This window comes from Lissotriton vulgaris, chromosome 7, assembly GCF_964263255.1.
Source record: "Lissotriton vulgaris chromosome 7, aLisVul1.2, whole genome shotgun sequence".
NCBI lineage: Eukaryota > Metazoa > Chordata > Amphibia > Caudata > Salamandridae > Lissotriton > Lissotriton vulgaris.
The window spans coordinates 1,543,951,281-1,543,969,986 of NC_141695.1; the positions used below are offsets into that span (position 1 = coordinate 1,543,951,281).

Below are 18,706 nucleotides of genomic sequence, written 5' to 3' on the forward strand. Positions count from 1 at the left end.
TGGAACATCGCTGGACTACGATCCAAAAGAGGGAATAGAAACTGGGAGACTTTTCTCTCAGCCCATCATATTATTGCCCTGCATGAAACATGAAAATGCAGAGAAGGCTACCATCTGGATGGCTACCAATCATTTACCAAATTTGCTACACCATCTACGATGGGGAGAGCTAGGGGGGGGGGGGGCTCTTATTGTTATTTAGTCTAAAACTACTGTATAAAGCCACACTAATAGCGACAAATTCACAAAATATTTTAGCAGTAAGTTTGGAGGGTGATAATCTGCCTACCATCCTGGTGATTATTTTTACAACTCTTTCACCTGATGTGATGAAGTGGAGCATTTAAAAGCATTATCTGGGTTTTTGGAGGATTATGATGAGCAGTATGATAAGTTTTATTATCCCTTAGTGCTTGGCCAGTTTAACATACATGTTTGTCATTTGCATTGCTTAAAGAATATGGACCTTGAAAATGATTCATTTGGGAGTACTCATTTCGAGCATACAAAGAGTGGGTTGTTTCTAGAGAGTTTTTTAGCTGCACACCACCCGTTTGCCCAGTGCAAGGGGAAACCCAGTGCCCTGTCCCAACGTTTATTGGGCAAGGTAAAAAATCCACTATTGATAATATTTTAGTGTCATGCCTTATGAGTAATTTAACAGGGTCTTTGTCCGTCACACAGACAGGACACAACGATCACAACCCACTCACGCTAGATATTAATATTAGGGCCCTTAAAAGCGAGACTGTGTCTGCCCCTGTTACAAATTTAAAAATAGATCCCAAATGCCAAGGCCGAAGATTAAGGTGGGAGATGAATACTCCTACTGATTTCTTGGAATGTTTGTATAGGAGCAAAATGAGGACCTGACTTTATGTTTAAGTGCAAGCTCAGATCCAAGGGATATCCTCTGCACCTTTAATCGTATCATAGAACAGGTAGCAATCAACTTGACTGTGAAAAGTAAACCAAGGCCCAAGAAACTGGAAAATTGGTTTAACCAAGCCTGTACTGATACACATGGGGTGCTCCTAGCGGCATTAAAAGAGCCAGGTAAGGATCCCCAGAGGATCGCTGAGGCAAGAAGGGACTATAAGAAGGCCATTAAACGTAGGTAAACTGCGCTAAAAGACTTGGCCTGGGAGGAACTATCCAAGGTGAGTGTCCTGAAAAGTAGCACTCAATTTTGGAAAGTGATTGATAGCCCGTTGTTTAGTGAGTCAGAAAATAAAAATAAGGATTGTTGTATCCCAGCAGAAAAGTGGGTGGAACACTTTGGCAGACTCTATTCAGATATAAACAATCCAACATCCATGTCTCAATAAGGTAGGGAAAATTAATTTTACGAATGTAGAAGTTTTGGAAGCCATTGAGTCCACGGCCCACTGGAAAGCCCCAGGTCCGTACGGGGTTCCGGCAGACCTTTATAGGGCAGATCCCCATTATTGGGCAAAGATTCTAACTTCTGTTTTTAATGCAGCCACTGAAGTGGGTCCTCTCGTTTTCCTGGGCCAAGGCGGTCATTGTCCCAATATTGAAGAAGGGTTCAAGAGAGGACCCGGCCTGTTATCGGCCAATTTCCCTCTTGGACTCGGTGGCAAAAATAATGGGAAAAGTTATACTTGAGAGGCTGACAAATTGGCTGGAAGAGAATGCCATCATTTCCGACCTACAGTACGCATTCAGAAGAGGAAGAGGCACTGTTGGTCAGTGCCTCAACTTACATCTTGTGATAGGGAAATACACGGTCGCAAGGCAGGGGGACATACATCTAGCTTTTATGGATTTGCCCACTGCCTTCGACCTTGTAAACCGCCAAAAACTTTGGACTTCCCTGTCTGATATTGGGCTGGACCCCGCACTGATATCCTTTCTAGCTGACATCCACGAGAACACTAGTGCAGCCGTCCGCTTTAATGAAAATGGGAGCCTGACGGACGCCTGGCCAGTGAAGCGAGGGGTAAGACAGGGCTGCATCCTGGCTCCCCTGCTATTTACTATTTATATAAATAAGCTGGGTGATGCCTTAATTTCCGCATGTAAGGATATCCTGAGAGTGGGTCAAAAAAAGATTCCCGCTCTACTTTACGCAGATGACACTGTGTTAGTGGCAAGGACAGCAAGAGGGTTACAAGTTCTTTTAGATTGTTTTATTTTATGGACTCACTGGACTTGAAAACTAATTTTAAAAAGTCACATGCCATGTCATTAGGCAGCGGACAGGCAAAAAAGGCATCTTTCTTCTGCAAAGGGCAGGCACTCACTAAAGTTCCTACCTTCCCATACCTGGGCATTGTATTTGATGTCAGAAGGTAATGGGTGATGCAACAAGCTTTGAAGAAAAACACACTAGCGAGGGCCACTGGGGCTCTGCTGGGTTTTGCGAAACGGCTAGGCTGCAAACCACTACCGGCACTCATGAAAATTTACAATGCCAAATGTGTGCCCATGGTGTTGTATGGGAGTGAGGTATGGGGCTACACTGAAGTGAGTGAGATTCAAATGGTAGAAAACATCTTTTTTAGAAAAGTGTTGTCGCTTCCCCAATCCGCAGCCACTTTTAACATACATGAAAACCTGGGGGCTGGCTACATTTCCGACCAGATTGCAGTGGCACCGATATTAGGGTGGTTAAGAATTTGGGCTTAACAAACTCCGAATCTAAACCAACTAATCATCCAAGATTGTTTGTCCCTAGATAGGGCCTTGGCGATACCCTGGATCCGCTATTAAAACACAAATGGATTCATTGGGTTGCCCTGAATTATTTACCAAGCCTAGACCCTTAAGTAAATTTGCAATCAGGGCGGTTAAATCCCAATTCTTAAACAGGGCGATGTTACAAAGGGAAGAAGATGAACTGGTTAAACCCTCGGTCAGAAACGTTGTTATGCTAAGCATAGGGAGAGGGATGCAGCCGTACTTAACCTATATAAGCAAGCCTTTTCACCTGTTTGTCTTATTAAGGGTTAAGCACAATATTTTACCATGGCTGCTATCCTTCCCTAGAGGGTTTGCGAAAAGAGGGACATTGGGGCCATGCCCATGTGACAATAACTCTGAGCAAAACGTGCTCCACATGATCTTCTTTTGTAAATTTTATGTAATACCACGTAAGAAATTCATCTTGCCATTGCTAAGAGGTTATAATTTAAAGCAGGTTAGACCAGCCCTGGTCTATCTACAAATGCTTGGGTCCACTGTGGTATGTTTTGGGGTCTCGAGTTACATTATCGGGGCGACGAGATGTAGAAAGAAACTATCATTGCCTTAAATCGCCCGTCTCACCCCCATTTGGTACGCTGGCCCCAGTATTTTTAAGAAATTTTATGCTTTGACGATTTTTAGATGAATTTTGGATTTTTAGTTAATCAATAATCTTTTGTGGGTGACAAACTTTTTAATCTTGTTCATGCGTTCGCCAAATGTAATGCACTTTTCACTTTCATAATGTATTTAGATGTTTTGACTGTGATATGTTAATGTGATTCTGAAATGTATACTAGTGTACTTTGATGGTTTTAAACTTTTTAACCGAATAAAGTAAACTTTTGGAATTTGGAAATTTGGAGATATGCCTGCTTTAATGTGTTTTGCGTGGAAGACTATTTTAAAATAGTGCTTCAATACGGACTTCATAAACGTGTTTTAAAATATGAAAAATTTGATGAATGTTGAACTAATGGGTGTCAGCATAGGTGCATTCCAGAATACTGTTCAATATCATGCAAATGATAAAAATAATTTATCTCCAGAAAACAGTAGATTGCCGAATGAAGAAAACGTTGGTGTCACTAAATTGAATAGCTGGTATTTATAAGCAAAATAATTATTTTTTTCAAAAGAAAACCTACTGGTGTTTAGGTTGAATTGCATTTTCTAGCTCAAAAACACGAAAAATTGAATTTTCAAGTAAAAATGAAATTATTTAAACCAACTCCAGGTTAATTGTTAGTTGCTAAATTTATTACCAATTAAAACATTGCATTTAGAACCAAAAATAAATCTTCGAAGCAGAATATGATTTTGTTTGTCAGAAAATTGATTTATTAACTATAAAATTACTAACTGGTATTTGGAGACAAGAAATTCAAAACCTACTGTTCAAAAATGTTTCAGGAAAGGATAACTTAACCTTAACTGTAGCAGTGCTATTTAGAAGATCCACTATTTGCACAATAACATTAGACAAAAAAAATAGGTATTGTACAAGTTATGGTTAACTGCTCATACATAACTGTCTCCCAATGCTGTTATACATTGACAAAAGCTGAGTGGCAGAATAACTATTTCATAGATACTCTGTAGAGAAAATCCAATAACCGTTAACATACAACATTACCAAAGGTACGTGACTTTCTCTTCTAAAACATCTTAAATTTGTACAGATTCTCCTAGTGTCTAATAAAGTAGGACGCTCATTAGTGGCAAAATTATTTTAGTTGGTAATTTCACCTCAAATTACCAGGCCTGCAAGGTTTGGTATTTCTCTTGGATGAAGGTACCGGTCCATTCAGAGTTTAATATTTTAGAATGGTGAATAACATACATGTGTAATTTTACTCCATGTTTCGAGATGCAAAACCATTGTGAATAGGGCACTTTTGGAACAAATGTCATCAGGTTTTTCCTGGCAAAATGTTTGTGGATTAAAACATTCTTGAATTGTGTGAAGGTTACAACTGGCTTATGAATCTGTTGGTGAGCAAACTCCTGTTATGCATTTAATGAGGTCTTAGATTTTTGACCTGTTCCTTCAGGTCTGCAGATCCCCACAGGCTGGATGACCTGCATGATAAAGTGTTTTTCATTTATCTGTAGATTTTTGATAGTGACCCCTTACACAATGCCAATGCCACAACTCCCCTAAACTCTTAGGAGCATATGTACAAGCCCCTATCGCCATGGGAATGCCACTTTTTGTGACGTTCCAGTGGTGATAGGGGTCTTGCCGTATGTTTTACGGGGCTTACCGCTGCCTTCTACATAAGGCACCCTTTCACGCTATGTTTAGCGTGAAAGGGGCGTACAGTGGGTGTTACGGTGGGCGTTCCACCGCAACACCCATTGCATTTGACGCTGCCCCCTATGTACAAGGGTGGCAAAAATAGGAGCCAAAATTAAGACCAGGAAACCCCTGGTCTCAAGTTGGCCAAACGAGGAGAAATGCATTATTTCTCCTTGTTTTTGCTTTCTCCATGTGTGATGCCTTGTGCCGCATACATGGAAAAAGCAAAATGCAATGGCTTGTTTATGTACAGGAAGGTGTCAATTCCTATACATAAACAAACCTTTTAAAAAAATGCAATTTTTTAACTTTAATATGTGCTGCATAAGCAGCATACATAAAAGTTACAAAATTGCATTGTAGGATTGTTCATGTGCAGGAAGGGACACCATCCTACACAGTAGCGGACAATGGTAGTAGTGCTGCGGGCGGAGTGGGGGTGAAGCAGGGTGGGGGGTAGTAAACTATGGAATACGGCCCAACGGAGGTAAGTAAACAAATAAATAAATAAAACAAATTTTGTTGCGTGCGCTGCATTGCATTTGGCAATCCTGCGCACGCAACGCAATTCGTTTTATTTCTTCATTTGTTTACTTACCTCCGTTGGGCCGTATTCCATAGTTTACTACCCCCACCTTGCTACAGCCCCACTCACCCTCCCGCACCACTCACACCGCCGTCCGCTACTGTTCCTACACATAACCAATCCTCCTATGCACACAGACACCCTTGTACTCTGGTGCAAGGGTTCCTGCGTTGGTGCTAAGTTGTTAAACTTAGCCCCATCGCAGGGGGAAACGCAAGGCTGCCCCACCTTCTTGTAAAGGTGGTGCAGCTTTGCGCTTCCAAAGTGGCAAAGCGTTTCGTTAAACCTAGGAGGCTATCGACAAGCAACACCTCTTCTATTGTACATATATTCCCATAGCATGGCCATTCATATCTGTTGTTGACATTAATTTCCAGGACTCTAAAGCCACAAATAGATGTGTATGGGTTAAGGGACTTCTCCCCCTGATAGTCTTAGTAAAGCCCGTTTTTAATTCCAGGCCCTGTTCATTAGTTAATTCTTAAAGTTCTAAAATTGAGATGCAACTATCAAATGCCTCTAGGCAACAATTTTAATGTACTTGTATAGGTACACTTATTTGATTAACATTGCATTATTTTGTTCGTAAGAAACATTAACATATGAAACATCAAAGCAGGTTATCACATATTTTAATGCAAGTTGTGAGAAGATAGATTAACAGATGGTTACAGATTCCGCTGTTGCTGTTCAATAGTCTTGTGAGTGGCTCACAGGCGTGGGGCTTTTTCAAGGTGCTTCAAGAAGAGAGTTTCTTATGGCAAGAATGCAAAAGTCACATGGTAAAAATAGTCTTAGGAACATATGTCTGGAAGAAAATATTACGTTTAAATCATGGGTCCATGTTCACATTTTTGGCTTTATGTCACTGTTATTACAGGTTGCAGGAGCCTTAGTGCCTGCAGGTGATGTAATGCCATGAATCAGAAGGTCCAGGGAGGTACCAGAGATGAGAATGCACCCTGTCTGTTTTATTCCCAGTTTCAAAGTCGTCTACTGAACTTGACTTCAAATTGTTTAAGATAAGAAAAGAGGAGAAAGAGAAGAGGTATTAAGACCTGCAATGCAAGATACCATCATATTACAAACTACCTTTTGTTCAACTGGAAATTTTATCTTCAACTACCACAACTTCCGCAAACGTTTTTACATTGCAAAACTTGTTACAAGAGAAGTTGACTGCAAGCTGCTTCTTGCCCAAAGCAATGGGGCTGAAGTCAAACGAAGTTTTTACAGTCTCCTTTGGCTTTATTGAGATTACTCTGAAATGATAAAAGAAAGTAACAGTTAATGCATGCAATTTGCCTGATGGAATGGGCACTGCAGAAGAGTAGCTCACTGAAAACCCCTCAAGTAAAGCATCCACATTACACTTGTAACACTTAGAGCCTGATTAGGACTTTGGGGCTCGTCCCACAGAGTGCCACTCCAGCAGTCAGCGGGAGGTCCACCACATCTTTAGTGAGACCGCCTTCCAGATTTCCAGGTCAGGCGGACGGTGCAAGTCTCAAAGGGGAGATAAGAAAGGCTCAGCCGTGGTACTGCTGCAGCACGTTCCTGCGCGGGAGAAAATGCACCATTTAATGCATTCCTTCTCATGCTGGAACTGGGGGGTCAAAAATAGAGGGGGCACATCATGTGCCCCCCTGCATGCACCCCCAGGCACAGAGGTGACTGGGAGCTCTGTAAGGGCCCCCTGTGTAACCTCACTGCCACCCTTTCCATGGCTGGCTCACCGCTGTAGAAAGGATGGTGGTGAGGAAACATATAATATACTCGGGGGTACCCCAGCAGCACCTCCAGCATATTGCTGCCTCTGAGAGCTGTGCCACTGCTGCAGGGTCACAGAACCCCAGCAGTTGCAGCGGTTCTGTGGTGGCCTGACAGCCACGCTCAGAATACGATTCAGAAAAGGGGGTGGTGATGAACAGAGTGTCTGAATTAAGCAGACCACTCTTACCCAGTCCAAAGATCAGGGCTTGATCCATCACCGTTATTTATCTCACTGCACCATCCCAGCTCAGAACCTGGCTATATGCAAATCAGTCTGTCCCTGGCCCAGTGCATCATGGGAACAGAGCTGGGATGGTGCAGTGAGCTAAAAAACGGTGATGGATCAAGCCCTAATCTTTGGACTGGGTAAGAGTGGTCTGCTTAATTCAGACACTCTGTTCATCACCACCCCCTTTTCTGAATCACGCTCAGAATACGGCGGTACACTTTCCGAAGCTGGTGTACTTTTGTCATGCTAGCAGCTTCCATTTTATCCATGTACATTTCCTGAGTGCACTATTACTTTTTGCATAGCATGACAAAAGTACACCAGCTTCGGAAAGTGTACACAGTTATACTATGTGTGGCCTTTGTTCTGTTTGTAAAACACACCAGCTATTGGGATCACAAAGAATGAATCTGTGAATGCAACTTTTTGTCTGAGCAATGGCATGTGGTAAGTTTAACCAGCCTCCCCTTGTCAATGCCACTGCAGCATGACCTGGTTCTTCCATGCTTAGGAGTTGTGAAATAGTGTTGCAGAAATGCAGTGTTTGCTTACTATAGGAGTTACTGGGTGAAGGTGATGGCAAGCAATCTTGTATGTGTATGTATGTGTGTGTGAACTTGCATAATGTATATATATATGTGTGTGTGTGTGTGTACTTGTGTCTGTCTCTGTGAGTCTTTCTCTGCAAAGTGTGTCTGAGCATGGGTGTATATCCAAGTAAATGGGTCTGCGTGTGCGTTTCTGATATATCTTTGAGTTCATATTTCTGCTTTTTTGTGTTTATAGGCCTGTGTTTGAGAGTGCCTAGGGATTTGGTGAATATCCTATGCCTCTGAAGTCCACTCATAGCATCTGGAGGACATTCCTGGCTTCCTCAGACTTGGCAGGACAGCCTCTCATATGCCGTGCATCTCTTCAGTAGAGTGCATGGAATATGTTGAGTACTCTAGGAATAAAGTGGTATCTGTGTATGTAATGGTCAAATATTTTGACAATTTCTGGTATCTGGTCGATATGGTAAGAATCTTGTGAACATTCCTACAATCTAATGACCATTCTTGACATATTGTGAACATTCCTAGGGTTTATTGGGGCCTTCTCTTAGATATATGGACTTCACTGGAACACAGTGGCAATATCTGGAAAATTGTGGACATCTCAGGGAGAGACAAGATAATATGGGGAATGCACTGACATGTGAGGATGAAGCTGTTCCTTGCATTTGATGGTGTTACTTGGGTAAATGTTTATGTATGTGAGTCAGCTGGAGATGAGAGTTCTTGATTAAAATATAATAGAGGCTTTGGGGGCAGACGACATGGGAGGCTGTACCTTGGGAGCTTTTGGGCGTGGTGCAATGCAGTGACTCCAAGCAGATTGGGCTATAGCTAGTACGGTGGGTGGTGAGGCTGTATATATGTTTGTGCTTCCATCCACCATTTTATGAGTTATCAACATGATGGCTGGTATTGTGTCGGCAGGGTTACATTTAATTCTGCCCGGCCATCCCCCTGTTTTGTGTAGGAAGGGTGTAAACTCTGGGGCAAGCACAGTTGAATCCGGTGCATAGTGGGATAGCTGGTAGGTTGTCACTATTGGACAGGTGCTAGACAGTGATTTGAGTAAAGCTCAAATGGTTTGAATGTGTTTTATTGTTTCTGGGGTGGGTGATTCAGTTTGAAAGAGGGTGTGGGGGTAAATGTGTACTTACAGAAAGCAGGGAGTTAAGAGGTTGGAGTTTAAGTACAAAGACATCTAGTTAGTTTGTGATGTAGAAGAGAACAGTGAGAGATAGTTGAGTTGATGAAGTGTGGGGGGACATTTAGGGGTGGGGTAGGACAAACAACAGTTGTTATGCATGTATAGTGGGGCAAATAGTTTTGTAAGGCAATTGGCCTAAGTAATGTTATGTTTATATTGTGCGCCTAATCCAATAAAGCAGCCTTTTCTACACACAAATAGCAGTGTTCTGTGCTGTACACTATCACCCAATACTAAATTTTACAGCCAGACATATTTTATGCACCAGAAACGCCATGAATGAGACTGTTTTATAGTCCGAAAAGGTGAACGCTTATGGAAATTAGATTTGACTAATAATGAAGTTAAATTATTAAATTATGTTTTTATTGTTAGCGAACAAAGTATTTGATTACATATAAGAGTCCATTTTAAGAAAATAGTTGGAGAAAAAAGATTTACAAAAAATAAAACTCTAGTAATTAACAAATGAATTAAAGTATTTCCAAAAAATAGCAGATAGAATGAAGGAAAAAGTCGTTTTTACTAAATTGAAAAGCTGATCTTTAAATGCAAAACAATGTATTTTTCACAAAGAATTACATGCTGATGTTTAGCTAGAATTTAAGGGCCCGATGTAGGTAATTAGTATTTACCGATTGGTAAATACCTAATTTTACCGATTCGGTATTTACAAATCGGTAAATGCTATGTAGGTATATTTACCGAATAAATTAACGATTCGGGAATATTTGGTAATTACCAAATCGGTATTTACCGATTCGGTAATTGCCATTGATTCTACTGGGCCTTGAGGCCCATAGGAACCAATGGCAATTACCGAATCGGTAAATACCGATTCGGTAAAATTACCGAATTGACAAGGGGGACAGGGTGTCACTTAGACACCCTGTTGCACCCCTGATTCAGGCTTGTGTGCCATGTGACACACATACATGCCCTTAGGGCATGTATGTGTGCCACATGGCACAGGTGTACATGCACAGATGTGCATGTACACAGGAATTCGTTATTTACCATCAACATAGTATTTGATGGTAAATAACGAATTCTAAAGGGCCTGTGGCGCTGTTTTCAGTGCCACCTACATGTAGATTTACCGATTCGGTAATTGCCATTGATTCTACTGGGCCTTGAGGCCCATAGGAACCAATGGCAATTACCGAATCGGTAAATACCGATTCGGTAAAATTACCGAATTGACAAGGGGGACAGGGTGTCACTTAGATACCCTGTTGCACCCCTGATTCAGGCTTGTGTGCCATGTGACACACATACATGCCCTTAGGGCATGTATGTGTGCCACATGGCACAGGTGTACATGCACAGATGTGCATGTACACAGGAATTCGTTATTTACCATCAAATAGTATTTGATGGTAAATAACGAATTCTAAAGGGCCTGTGGTGCTGTTTTCAGTGCCACCTACATGTAGATTTACCGATTCGGTAAATTTCAGGCCCCCTACATGTCACAAACCAAATACCGGTTGGTAACGGCCGAAATCTGCCGTTACCGACCGGTATTTGGTGAGCTACATCTGGCCCCTAGTCAGCACAATATGTATTTGCATACTTATATAGCGCTGTAACTGTCACCCAGAGGGTATCCTGGCGCTTTGACTCAGCAAGCCGAACCACCTATGCAGAGCTCATACTACTCTTGGAAACAGATGGGTTTTCAGCCCTTTTTTGAATGCTAGGAATTCACCCTGACTCCTTAGCACGAGCGGAAGAGAATTCCAGAGTCTAGCGGCCGCAAAGCTAAACAACCGCCCTCCCATCCTTATCCTCCGAACTCTGGGGACCGTCACCAGACAAGCAGAGGAGGAGCGTAAGCTCTGAGATGTGGAGTACCAAGAGAATAGGTTCTGCATCAAGACTGGGCCCTGTCCATGTACAGCTCTAAAAACCAGGCAGGATGCTTTAAAAAGGATCCGCTGATGAACAGGCAACCAGTGTAAATCCTGTTTGGACCCGCTGCAGCTTGCCCACCAGCATTCTAGGCGCCTCCAGGAGCAGTGCGTTACAGTAATCCAATCTGCTTAGGATCATGCCCCGCACTACCTCTGGCCTAGCCTGCGCTGGGAGCAGTGGTAGGACTTTCCGCAACATCCGAAGCAGCATCATGCAAGTGGCTACGGTTTTGTTAACGAAAAGGTCCAGTTGTAGGTTGGGGCCAAACATGACCCCCAAATTTCGAGCAGACTCTGCTGCAGTCACTGCCCCGGAAAAAGAAGGGGGCCAGAAACCATCCGGTAGTAAGCGCGGGACACGGTCATTGGAGCAGTACAGGATCTCCATTTTTGATCCATTAAACTGGAGAGAGTTGGAGCGCAACCAGTTCGATGTGGCAGTCATACAGCGGTGAAATGTCTCTAAAGAGACATTTTCTCTGCCCTCCAAAGAAAAAACCAGTTGGGTATCGTCGGCCTAGTTAAACACCGAAATACCAAAAGATTTTATCAATTGGATCAGAGGGCGGAGGTACAGATTGAATAATATAGGGCTGATGGCCGAGCCCTGCGGTACCCTCTGCCTAACTTTCCGCACATCCGACTTAAAAGGTGGCAAAGCCACCACCTGCTGTCTGTTGTTAAGGTATGAGACTAACCAGTCCCTGGCCAGCCCCGTAACCCCTATCTCCTCCAGTCTCACAATGAGGGTGGAGTGGCTGACCGTGTCGAACGCGGCCGACATGTCGAGCAGCACTAAAAAGGCTGCCCGACCTGTGTCGACCCGCGAACAAAGATTGTCTAGCACGGTCACCAGCGCAGACTCCGTCTCATGCGCTGGCCGGAACCCAAACTGAGCCACATCCAGCCAGATGTTATCCTCTAGGAAACTGGATAGAGAACGGTTAACCAACTTCTCCAAGATCTTAACCGGAAAAGGGAGCAGGGAAATGGGCCTGTAATTTGACAGACAGGTGGGGTCAAGTGTAGGTTGTTTCAGGAGGGGAGAGACCACCGCCAACTTCCAGCTCTCCGGAACTGTCGCAGTGACAAGCGACTGATGGCAGATGGAATACAGAGGGTAAAAGAGTTCTTCCTGGAATATTTTCCAGAATTTATGCGGAAGAGGATCCAGCGGAGAGCCTGATGATACAGTCTGTGCCAATTTACAAAATTCCTCAAAAGGAGGAAGAGAGAAGCGACTCAGCTGAGGTCGATTGGAAGGTTCACCCGGAGCTCCCGGACTAAGGGGGAAGCAGTTCCGCCGGGGTCGACTGGGAGATTCCTCCAAAGCCTCCAGGCTAGAGGAAGGGCAACTTAGCTGGGGACGATTGGATGGTACTCCCGAAGCTGCCAAGCTGAGAGGAGGATAACTCAGCTGGGGATGACTGGAGGGTTCCTCCTGAGCTCCCAAGCTGAGAGGCAAACAACTAAGCTGGGGTCGACTGGAAGATTCTTCCGGAGCTCCCACGCCGAGAGGAAAACAGCTCAGCTGGGGTCGACTGGAAGATTCATCCGGAGCTCCTAGACTGAGAGAAGAGCGACTCAGCTGGGGTCGACTGGGGGATTCTTCTGGAGCTCCCAAGCCAAGGGACGAGTAACTCGGCAGGGGTCGACTGGAAGGTTCTTCCGGAGCTCCCAAAAAAGAGCAGCATGGGAGACCTCCTGGGGGAACCCGACTAGATAAGTTGTCCAAAGGGACCGACAAGGGCGAAGCCCCCCCAGCGAGTCCGCTCAGAATCGTGATGATCTTATCCTCAAAGGCGGCTGCCAGGGAATCACATAAGGCCTGTGAGACTGGAATATTATTCATGGCTCCAGCCGGGTGGGAAAGATCATTCACAATCTTGAACAAGGTCTGAGACTTGTTAGTCGCCTGGTTTAACATATCCTCCAGGTAGACTGCTTTAGCACACTTGATCTGTGCTTTGTATTCCTGTAATGCTAGTCTAAAAGTGACTTTCGCTGCATCTAAGTAGTGCCTTCTCCACGCCCTCTCTGCCCGCTTGCATCTCAGCTTCAGCTGCAGGAGGTCGAGGGTATACCAAGGCATGGCGCGGTTCTGTCTATCCCTTGATCTGCGCACTGGGACCACCTTGTCCAGGGAGTTGGATATCTGCAGACATAGACTGGCATAGCTTTCATCAACACCGCTTCCTAGTGAGAAACCTTCAGGGAGGAGAGTGGGCAGGACTGGAGATTTTAGGAGCCTAGACCAATGTCTGCCTATTTTGGTATGACTCAGCCCTGTGTCGCTCGGAGGGACCGCAGGTAGATAAAAATGGAAGGAAACAAGCGCATGATCCGTCCAGCATTGGGACATGATTCATTCACCACTACATGCTGGGCGTCAGCAAAAACCAGGTCCAGCGCATGACCTTTCTGGTGGGTAGCAGAAAGAACCAGCTGTTGCAGATGAATATTGCTACAAGCCTGGCAAAGATCATGATAGGCAGAGTCCAGAGGCCCGTTTGGCCACAGATTAAAGTCTCCCAGTACTAGCAGTCTATTATGAGAATTGGAGAGGTCATAAATGAGGTCAATAAAATCCGGCAGAGTAGATGGGACATTACCCGGTGGTCTATAACAAAGAACCCCTGAATGTAACGTTTTCTCCTGCCCTTTAAAGGAGAAGCCCATGAACTCAAAGCCCGGCACCTCCTTGATCTGTAACTGCGAAAGTGCTAAGGTTTCCCGGAAGATAAAACCTATGCCGCCACCTTTGTTCTCCAGGCGGGAGTATGCCTGATTTTATAGCCCAGAGGGCAGGCCAGGCCCAGTTCTACCTCACTATCCGCCCGAGTCCATGTTTCCATAAGGAAAATTACATCAAGTCCACAGGACTCAATGAGAAAGACAATCTCCATGTGGTGCTTACAGAGGGACCGGACGTTAAGTAGTCCACTCCTCAAGACTCGTCCATTTTGGTTTCTGCCAACCAACACTCTCAAGGTGAAATACAATTTCACTATGCTAATGTGCGGGAGGAACACTTAAATGACATTTTCTTTCTATTGATTATCTACATCAAATAAGTCCTTACTTTGGGGAAAATACGAGGAATGTATCTACACTATCGCCACTTGGTCACAGAATAGTGCATGACTCAAGGCGAAGTGAACCTTAAAAGATTGAACAAGCATATCTACCTTTAACAGGAGAGCTGGTTAACAAAGTCCAAGGATGCCTTCATGTCACATTGGGAGGGTCCATGTTGTGGCTCTCAGCAAATGAGGCCAAGTACCAGTTTCTGCATTCTCAAGGCTAGCCTTTATAGAGGCTGTACAAGAGAATTCCATAGGCACAGAAAGGTAAGATGTAAATAATGTATACAATAACTATTAATTGTAGGAGAGTTGACCTCAATTCAGATGCTAGGGTGGTGGAAAGTCATACATTGCCAATTCTTTGCCGCTGAGCCACTAGGCAAAAAGGCAGTACAACCCCACAATTTACTCTCTCAAAAACAACAGACAGGCCCAACCAAACTGAGTGTATGGGCCCAACGTGCAATTGCTAAAATACTGCTCCGCAACTCTTGAGCAATGCCTGACACTTAAGAGAGAGGCAGGGTCCAAAACTTAGTATGGCAGGAAAACCCATTTCCCTGTAGCCCGCCTCCTCTGTCTAGCAGTTACTAAATGAAGACTCTTCCTCCTGGGGGGGCTGGGCAGCAAGGGGCGCCTGGATTGTTTTTCCTGCCAGTCCAGACCAGATAGCCTCCAATCAATGTTTTGCAGCACTAAGCAACAAGGGACTCTTCTACATTTCCCTCAAAAGTATGGGCCTCATTTAGATTTTGGTGGATGGGTTACTCAGTCATAACGGTGGTGGATATCCCGTCCGCTGAAATATAAATACCATAGGACATAATGGGTGTTATATTTTGGCAGATGGAATATCCGTCACTGTTGTGATATCCATCCACCAAAATCTAAATCAGACCCTATAAAGTGATATTTTAACAATATTGCTCCCTTTTAAAGGGTTTGTCAAGGAGTTAGGTGCTGCATATTGGCAAGCTAAATTTAACAGATGTTTGAAGGCGGATCTCTTTCCGTATAGATGTAATCCAGCTGCCAGGTGGCAGTAGCCTCCTCTCATCCTCTTCAGATTTGGACAGGTAGTTGTAACTGTTGCCAAGGCTAGCGCATACATACACTTAGCCTAGAAATCACCAATTTAGTGAAACATGAAGTCAGTGAAGGAGGTATTCAGAGGCGGTTGCCTGTTTTTGAGGAGCATATCACTATTTATTTTAAAGTTTAAAGTTACTTTGCAAGCATACTTCCAATGCATTTTTCTTACGGAAAGGTAAAATGCTGCAATAAGGTTATTTTGCAAATACATTTTTGGAAACACTTGGGGCCTCATTTATGAGGCCTTGTGTCAGTTTTGCGCTTCGGATGCGTCACTTTTTGTGACGCATCGGTGGCGTAAAACATGCCTCCTGTTATGCACTATTTACAAAGTGACGCATCTAAGCAGATGCGTCACTTTGTAAACCCCTGCTCTACATTATACCTGCGTCAGGTATTATGTATGCAGGGAGGGCGTTTCCCCGCAAAAAGCCTAGTAGAAGTGAAGCAGTGAAATCTATGAGATTTCACTGCATTACTTCTAGGACACTGATGCGTCAAAATCTTGCGCCTGTCTCACAGCAGGCGTAAGACTGACGCAGGCCCTTTCACATGGGGCTTGCCCCATGTGAAAGGTTGCATTGCTGGAGTTGCATCACTTTTGTGACACACTCCAGCAATGCGTCACTTTTGCACTCACAGATACGTCAGAAATACTGACGTATCTGTAACTCCTTGAGACATGATGCGTCATACATTAAATATGGTATGTCGCAAGATGTGCGCACTGAGAAGTGACGCATCGCTGCTTTCACGCAGCGATGTGTCAGTTCTCATAAATGAGGCCCTTGGTGTGTTTCATGCTACTATGGCGCCCATCACAAGTAAATTGAAAATTCAGATTAGGACATAACTGAGAAGTTCTTTCCTAACCTGGATTATGATGGGTCGTTTAATGTAAACTGCACCTCAATTCACACACTTAAGCAGTAAAATAATAGTGGAAAATATCCATTGCTCGGAATGTTTGAAATTCCTGCAGACATTTGAGTGCTCTAGCCTATTTCTTTGGTTATTCCTCATTCAGAGGTTTGAAACTCCCAATACAATGAGCATTTTTCTCTAAAGAGACACTGAACACCAAGGTCTTGTTATTGCCATTTGCTAAAACACAAGCAGAACATCCTACATCATGAATAATTCATTGTCTACTTACAATATCTCTAGTACTGCGTTTATCAAGGAGGCACCCACAATAGTCAGTTTGCCATCTGTTAATTCCTCGGAGAGAGGGTTGGAAAATGTGACCTCTCCTTTACCAGGCTTGTTCACAACAACTGGACCAAGCACCTGCAGGGCAAGATAAAGTGATTTAGTACAGAGGAAACAATGGAGAGCGAATGTAATAAAGAAGAATGAAAAGTGGGGAGAAAGTGAGAATTGGGAACGCAAGGTGGGGACAACGTTGATAGAAACAATATGGAACAGGAAAAAAGGAAGGCAAAAGTGAAGGGGAAGGTAATGAAATGGGGAAAGAGTTAGGCAGAGCTATGAATAACTGTGAATGAGTATTACTCCCGTATGATCAACTTGGATCAAGGAGTGCCGCAGGGCTCTGCCTTGAGCCCAACCCTGTTTAACCTTTATGTGTCCCCCGTAGCAAATATCGTGGAGAGTCATGGCCTGCAAATTGTGTCATATGCCGATGACACTCAGCTGGTCATCTCGCTGTCACAAGCGCCCGAGGTTGCGGCATCTAACTTCAGTGCCTGCATGCAGGAGCTTGCCTCCTGGATGTCTAACAACTGCCTGAAGTTGAACGCTGCCAAAACTGAGGTGCTCGTGGTGGGGGGTGGCCCGTCTGTGTGGTCATCGGCATGGTGGCCAGCATGCCTAGGCAATACTCCTGTACCTTGTCAGCAGGCTAAAAATCTTGGAGTAATGTTTGATTCAGACCTTTCATTCACTCCCCAGATTGGTCGTGTGGTTGGGACGTGTGTTGGCGTCCTTAAAAACCTGCGGAAGTCTCTGGATTTGGTTCCTGTTGGTGCGAGGCGGACGCTGGTGCACGCCCTTGTAACTTCACGACTAGATTATGCTAACCTTCTCTATCTGGGGCCCACGGTGAAAGGTCTGAATCGCCTGCAGGTGTTACAGAATGCCGCAGCCCGGCTGGTACTGAGGCTCCCTAAAAGAGCAGCCTCCAAAGCTGCCTTAAAAACTCTCCACTGGCTTCCTGTCAGGGAGAGGATTGCTTTTAAGGCGCTATGCATATGTCACCGCATTATTGGGGGCAAGGCGCCCATCCCTTTACTGAGCCTCATCACACCTTACAGACCAAATCGGATACTCAGATCCACTGGTGTTGGCTTGGTAGTTTTTCCCAAAATCAAGAAGGTGCGAATGGGAGGCAGATCATTTAGACACCTTGCACCTAAGAGCTGGAACAGGCTCCCGATGGAGCTGCGTATTGAGCCTTCAGAGGCTAAGTTCCGTAGAGCTCTTAAAACCCATTTATTCCGCTCTACACTTGATTAGTGGTTTGTTGGCCTCCTCACTGTCTCTCACCACAGCGTGGGGACACGCCGGTGCGCGTAACCAGGCGCTTTAGAAATCTCCATAATAATAATAATAAGTGAGCAGGATGGGGCTACGGGATGTGAGTGATACTGAAGCACTGAGGGAAGAAAAGATAAGATTCATTAATAAATAGATGCACAGAAATTAGTCATGGGTGACAGTGAGTGTGGAGAGAAAAAATATGTAGGTCATAGAAAGATATAAAATTAATGATTTTTGAGAATACTTATTTTCACTTCAAAATCATACGAGATTTGTTTATTTCGTATGGCCATACAGCCATGAAAGAACCTGATCTCATCTGATTTCAGAATTTAAAATAACGTTATGGTGACTTTACTTTTTAAACCATGGGCTACTGCTTAATTTAATGATGCCATTGAAAACTCTACTTTCATTTGATGACACTGCTTTAAGAACAAGCATTTGCAATGCAATAGGTCTCGCATTAGGTAAGTTTGAGCTATTGGTACTGTAAATGACAATTTTTTTATTTAGTTGGTGGGCCTGCCTTTTCTTAGTGCTGGCAGCCGTACCGGGCTACATAACACCGCCAGGGGTCACTCCACTTCTAAAAAAACGTCCAGCACTTGATTGTGACTAGCCAAGCAAAATCTGCTCAATTTTCCTTTGATCAGTGGAATTTTAAGACCTGCCTCATTGATCCTTGCTCATTTCCATGAAATGTTCAACTCCATTGCACCAGTGAATCAGGGTTGAGGATGGTCCTGG

The 18,706-nt window shown here is 44.1% G+C and overlaps 1 protein-coding gene across 1 annotated transcript in view; it reads right to left on the reverse strand.

Annotated features, from left to right (window-relative positions):
• Positions 1 to 5,690: 5,690 nt before the first annotated feature.
• The window catches only part of LOC147705972 (protein-glutamine gamma-glutamyltransferase E-like), a 226,355-nt gene continuing 213,339 nt past the window's right edge, over positions 5,691 to 18,706 (reverse strand). The window contains exons 12-13 of the mRNA XM_086932429.1: positions 16,611 to 16,744; positions 5,691 to 6,859 (exon numbers count right to left, since the gene is read on the reverse strand). Of these exons, the coding sequence (XP_086788555.1) occupies positions 6,697 to 6,859; positions 16,611 to 16,744 (297 nt within the window). The 3' untranslated portion in view covers positions 5,691 to 6,696. The remainder of the gene's footprint in view (positions 6,860 to 16,610; positions 16,745 to 18,706) is intronic.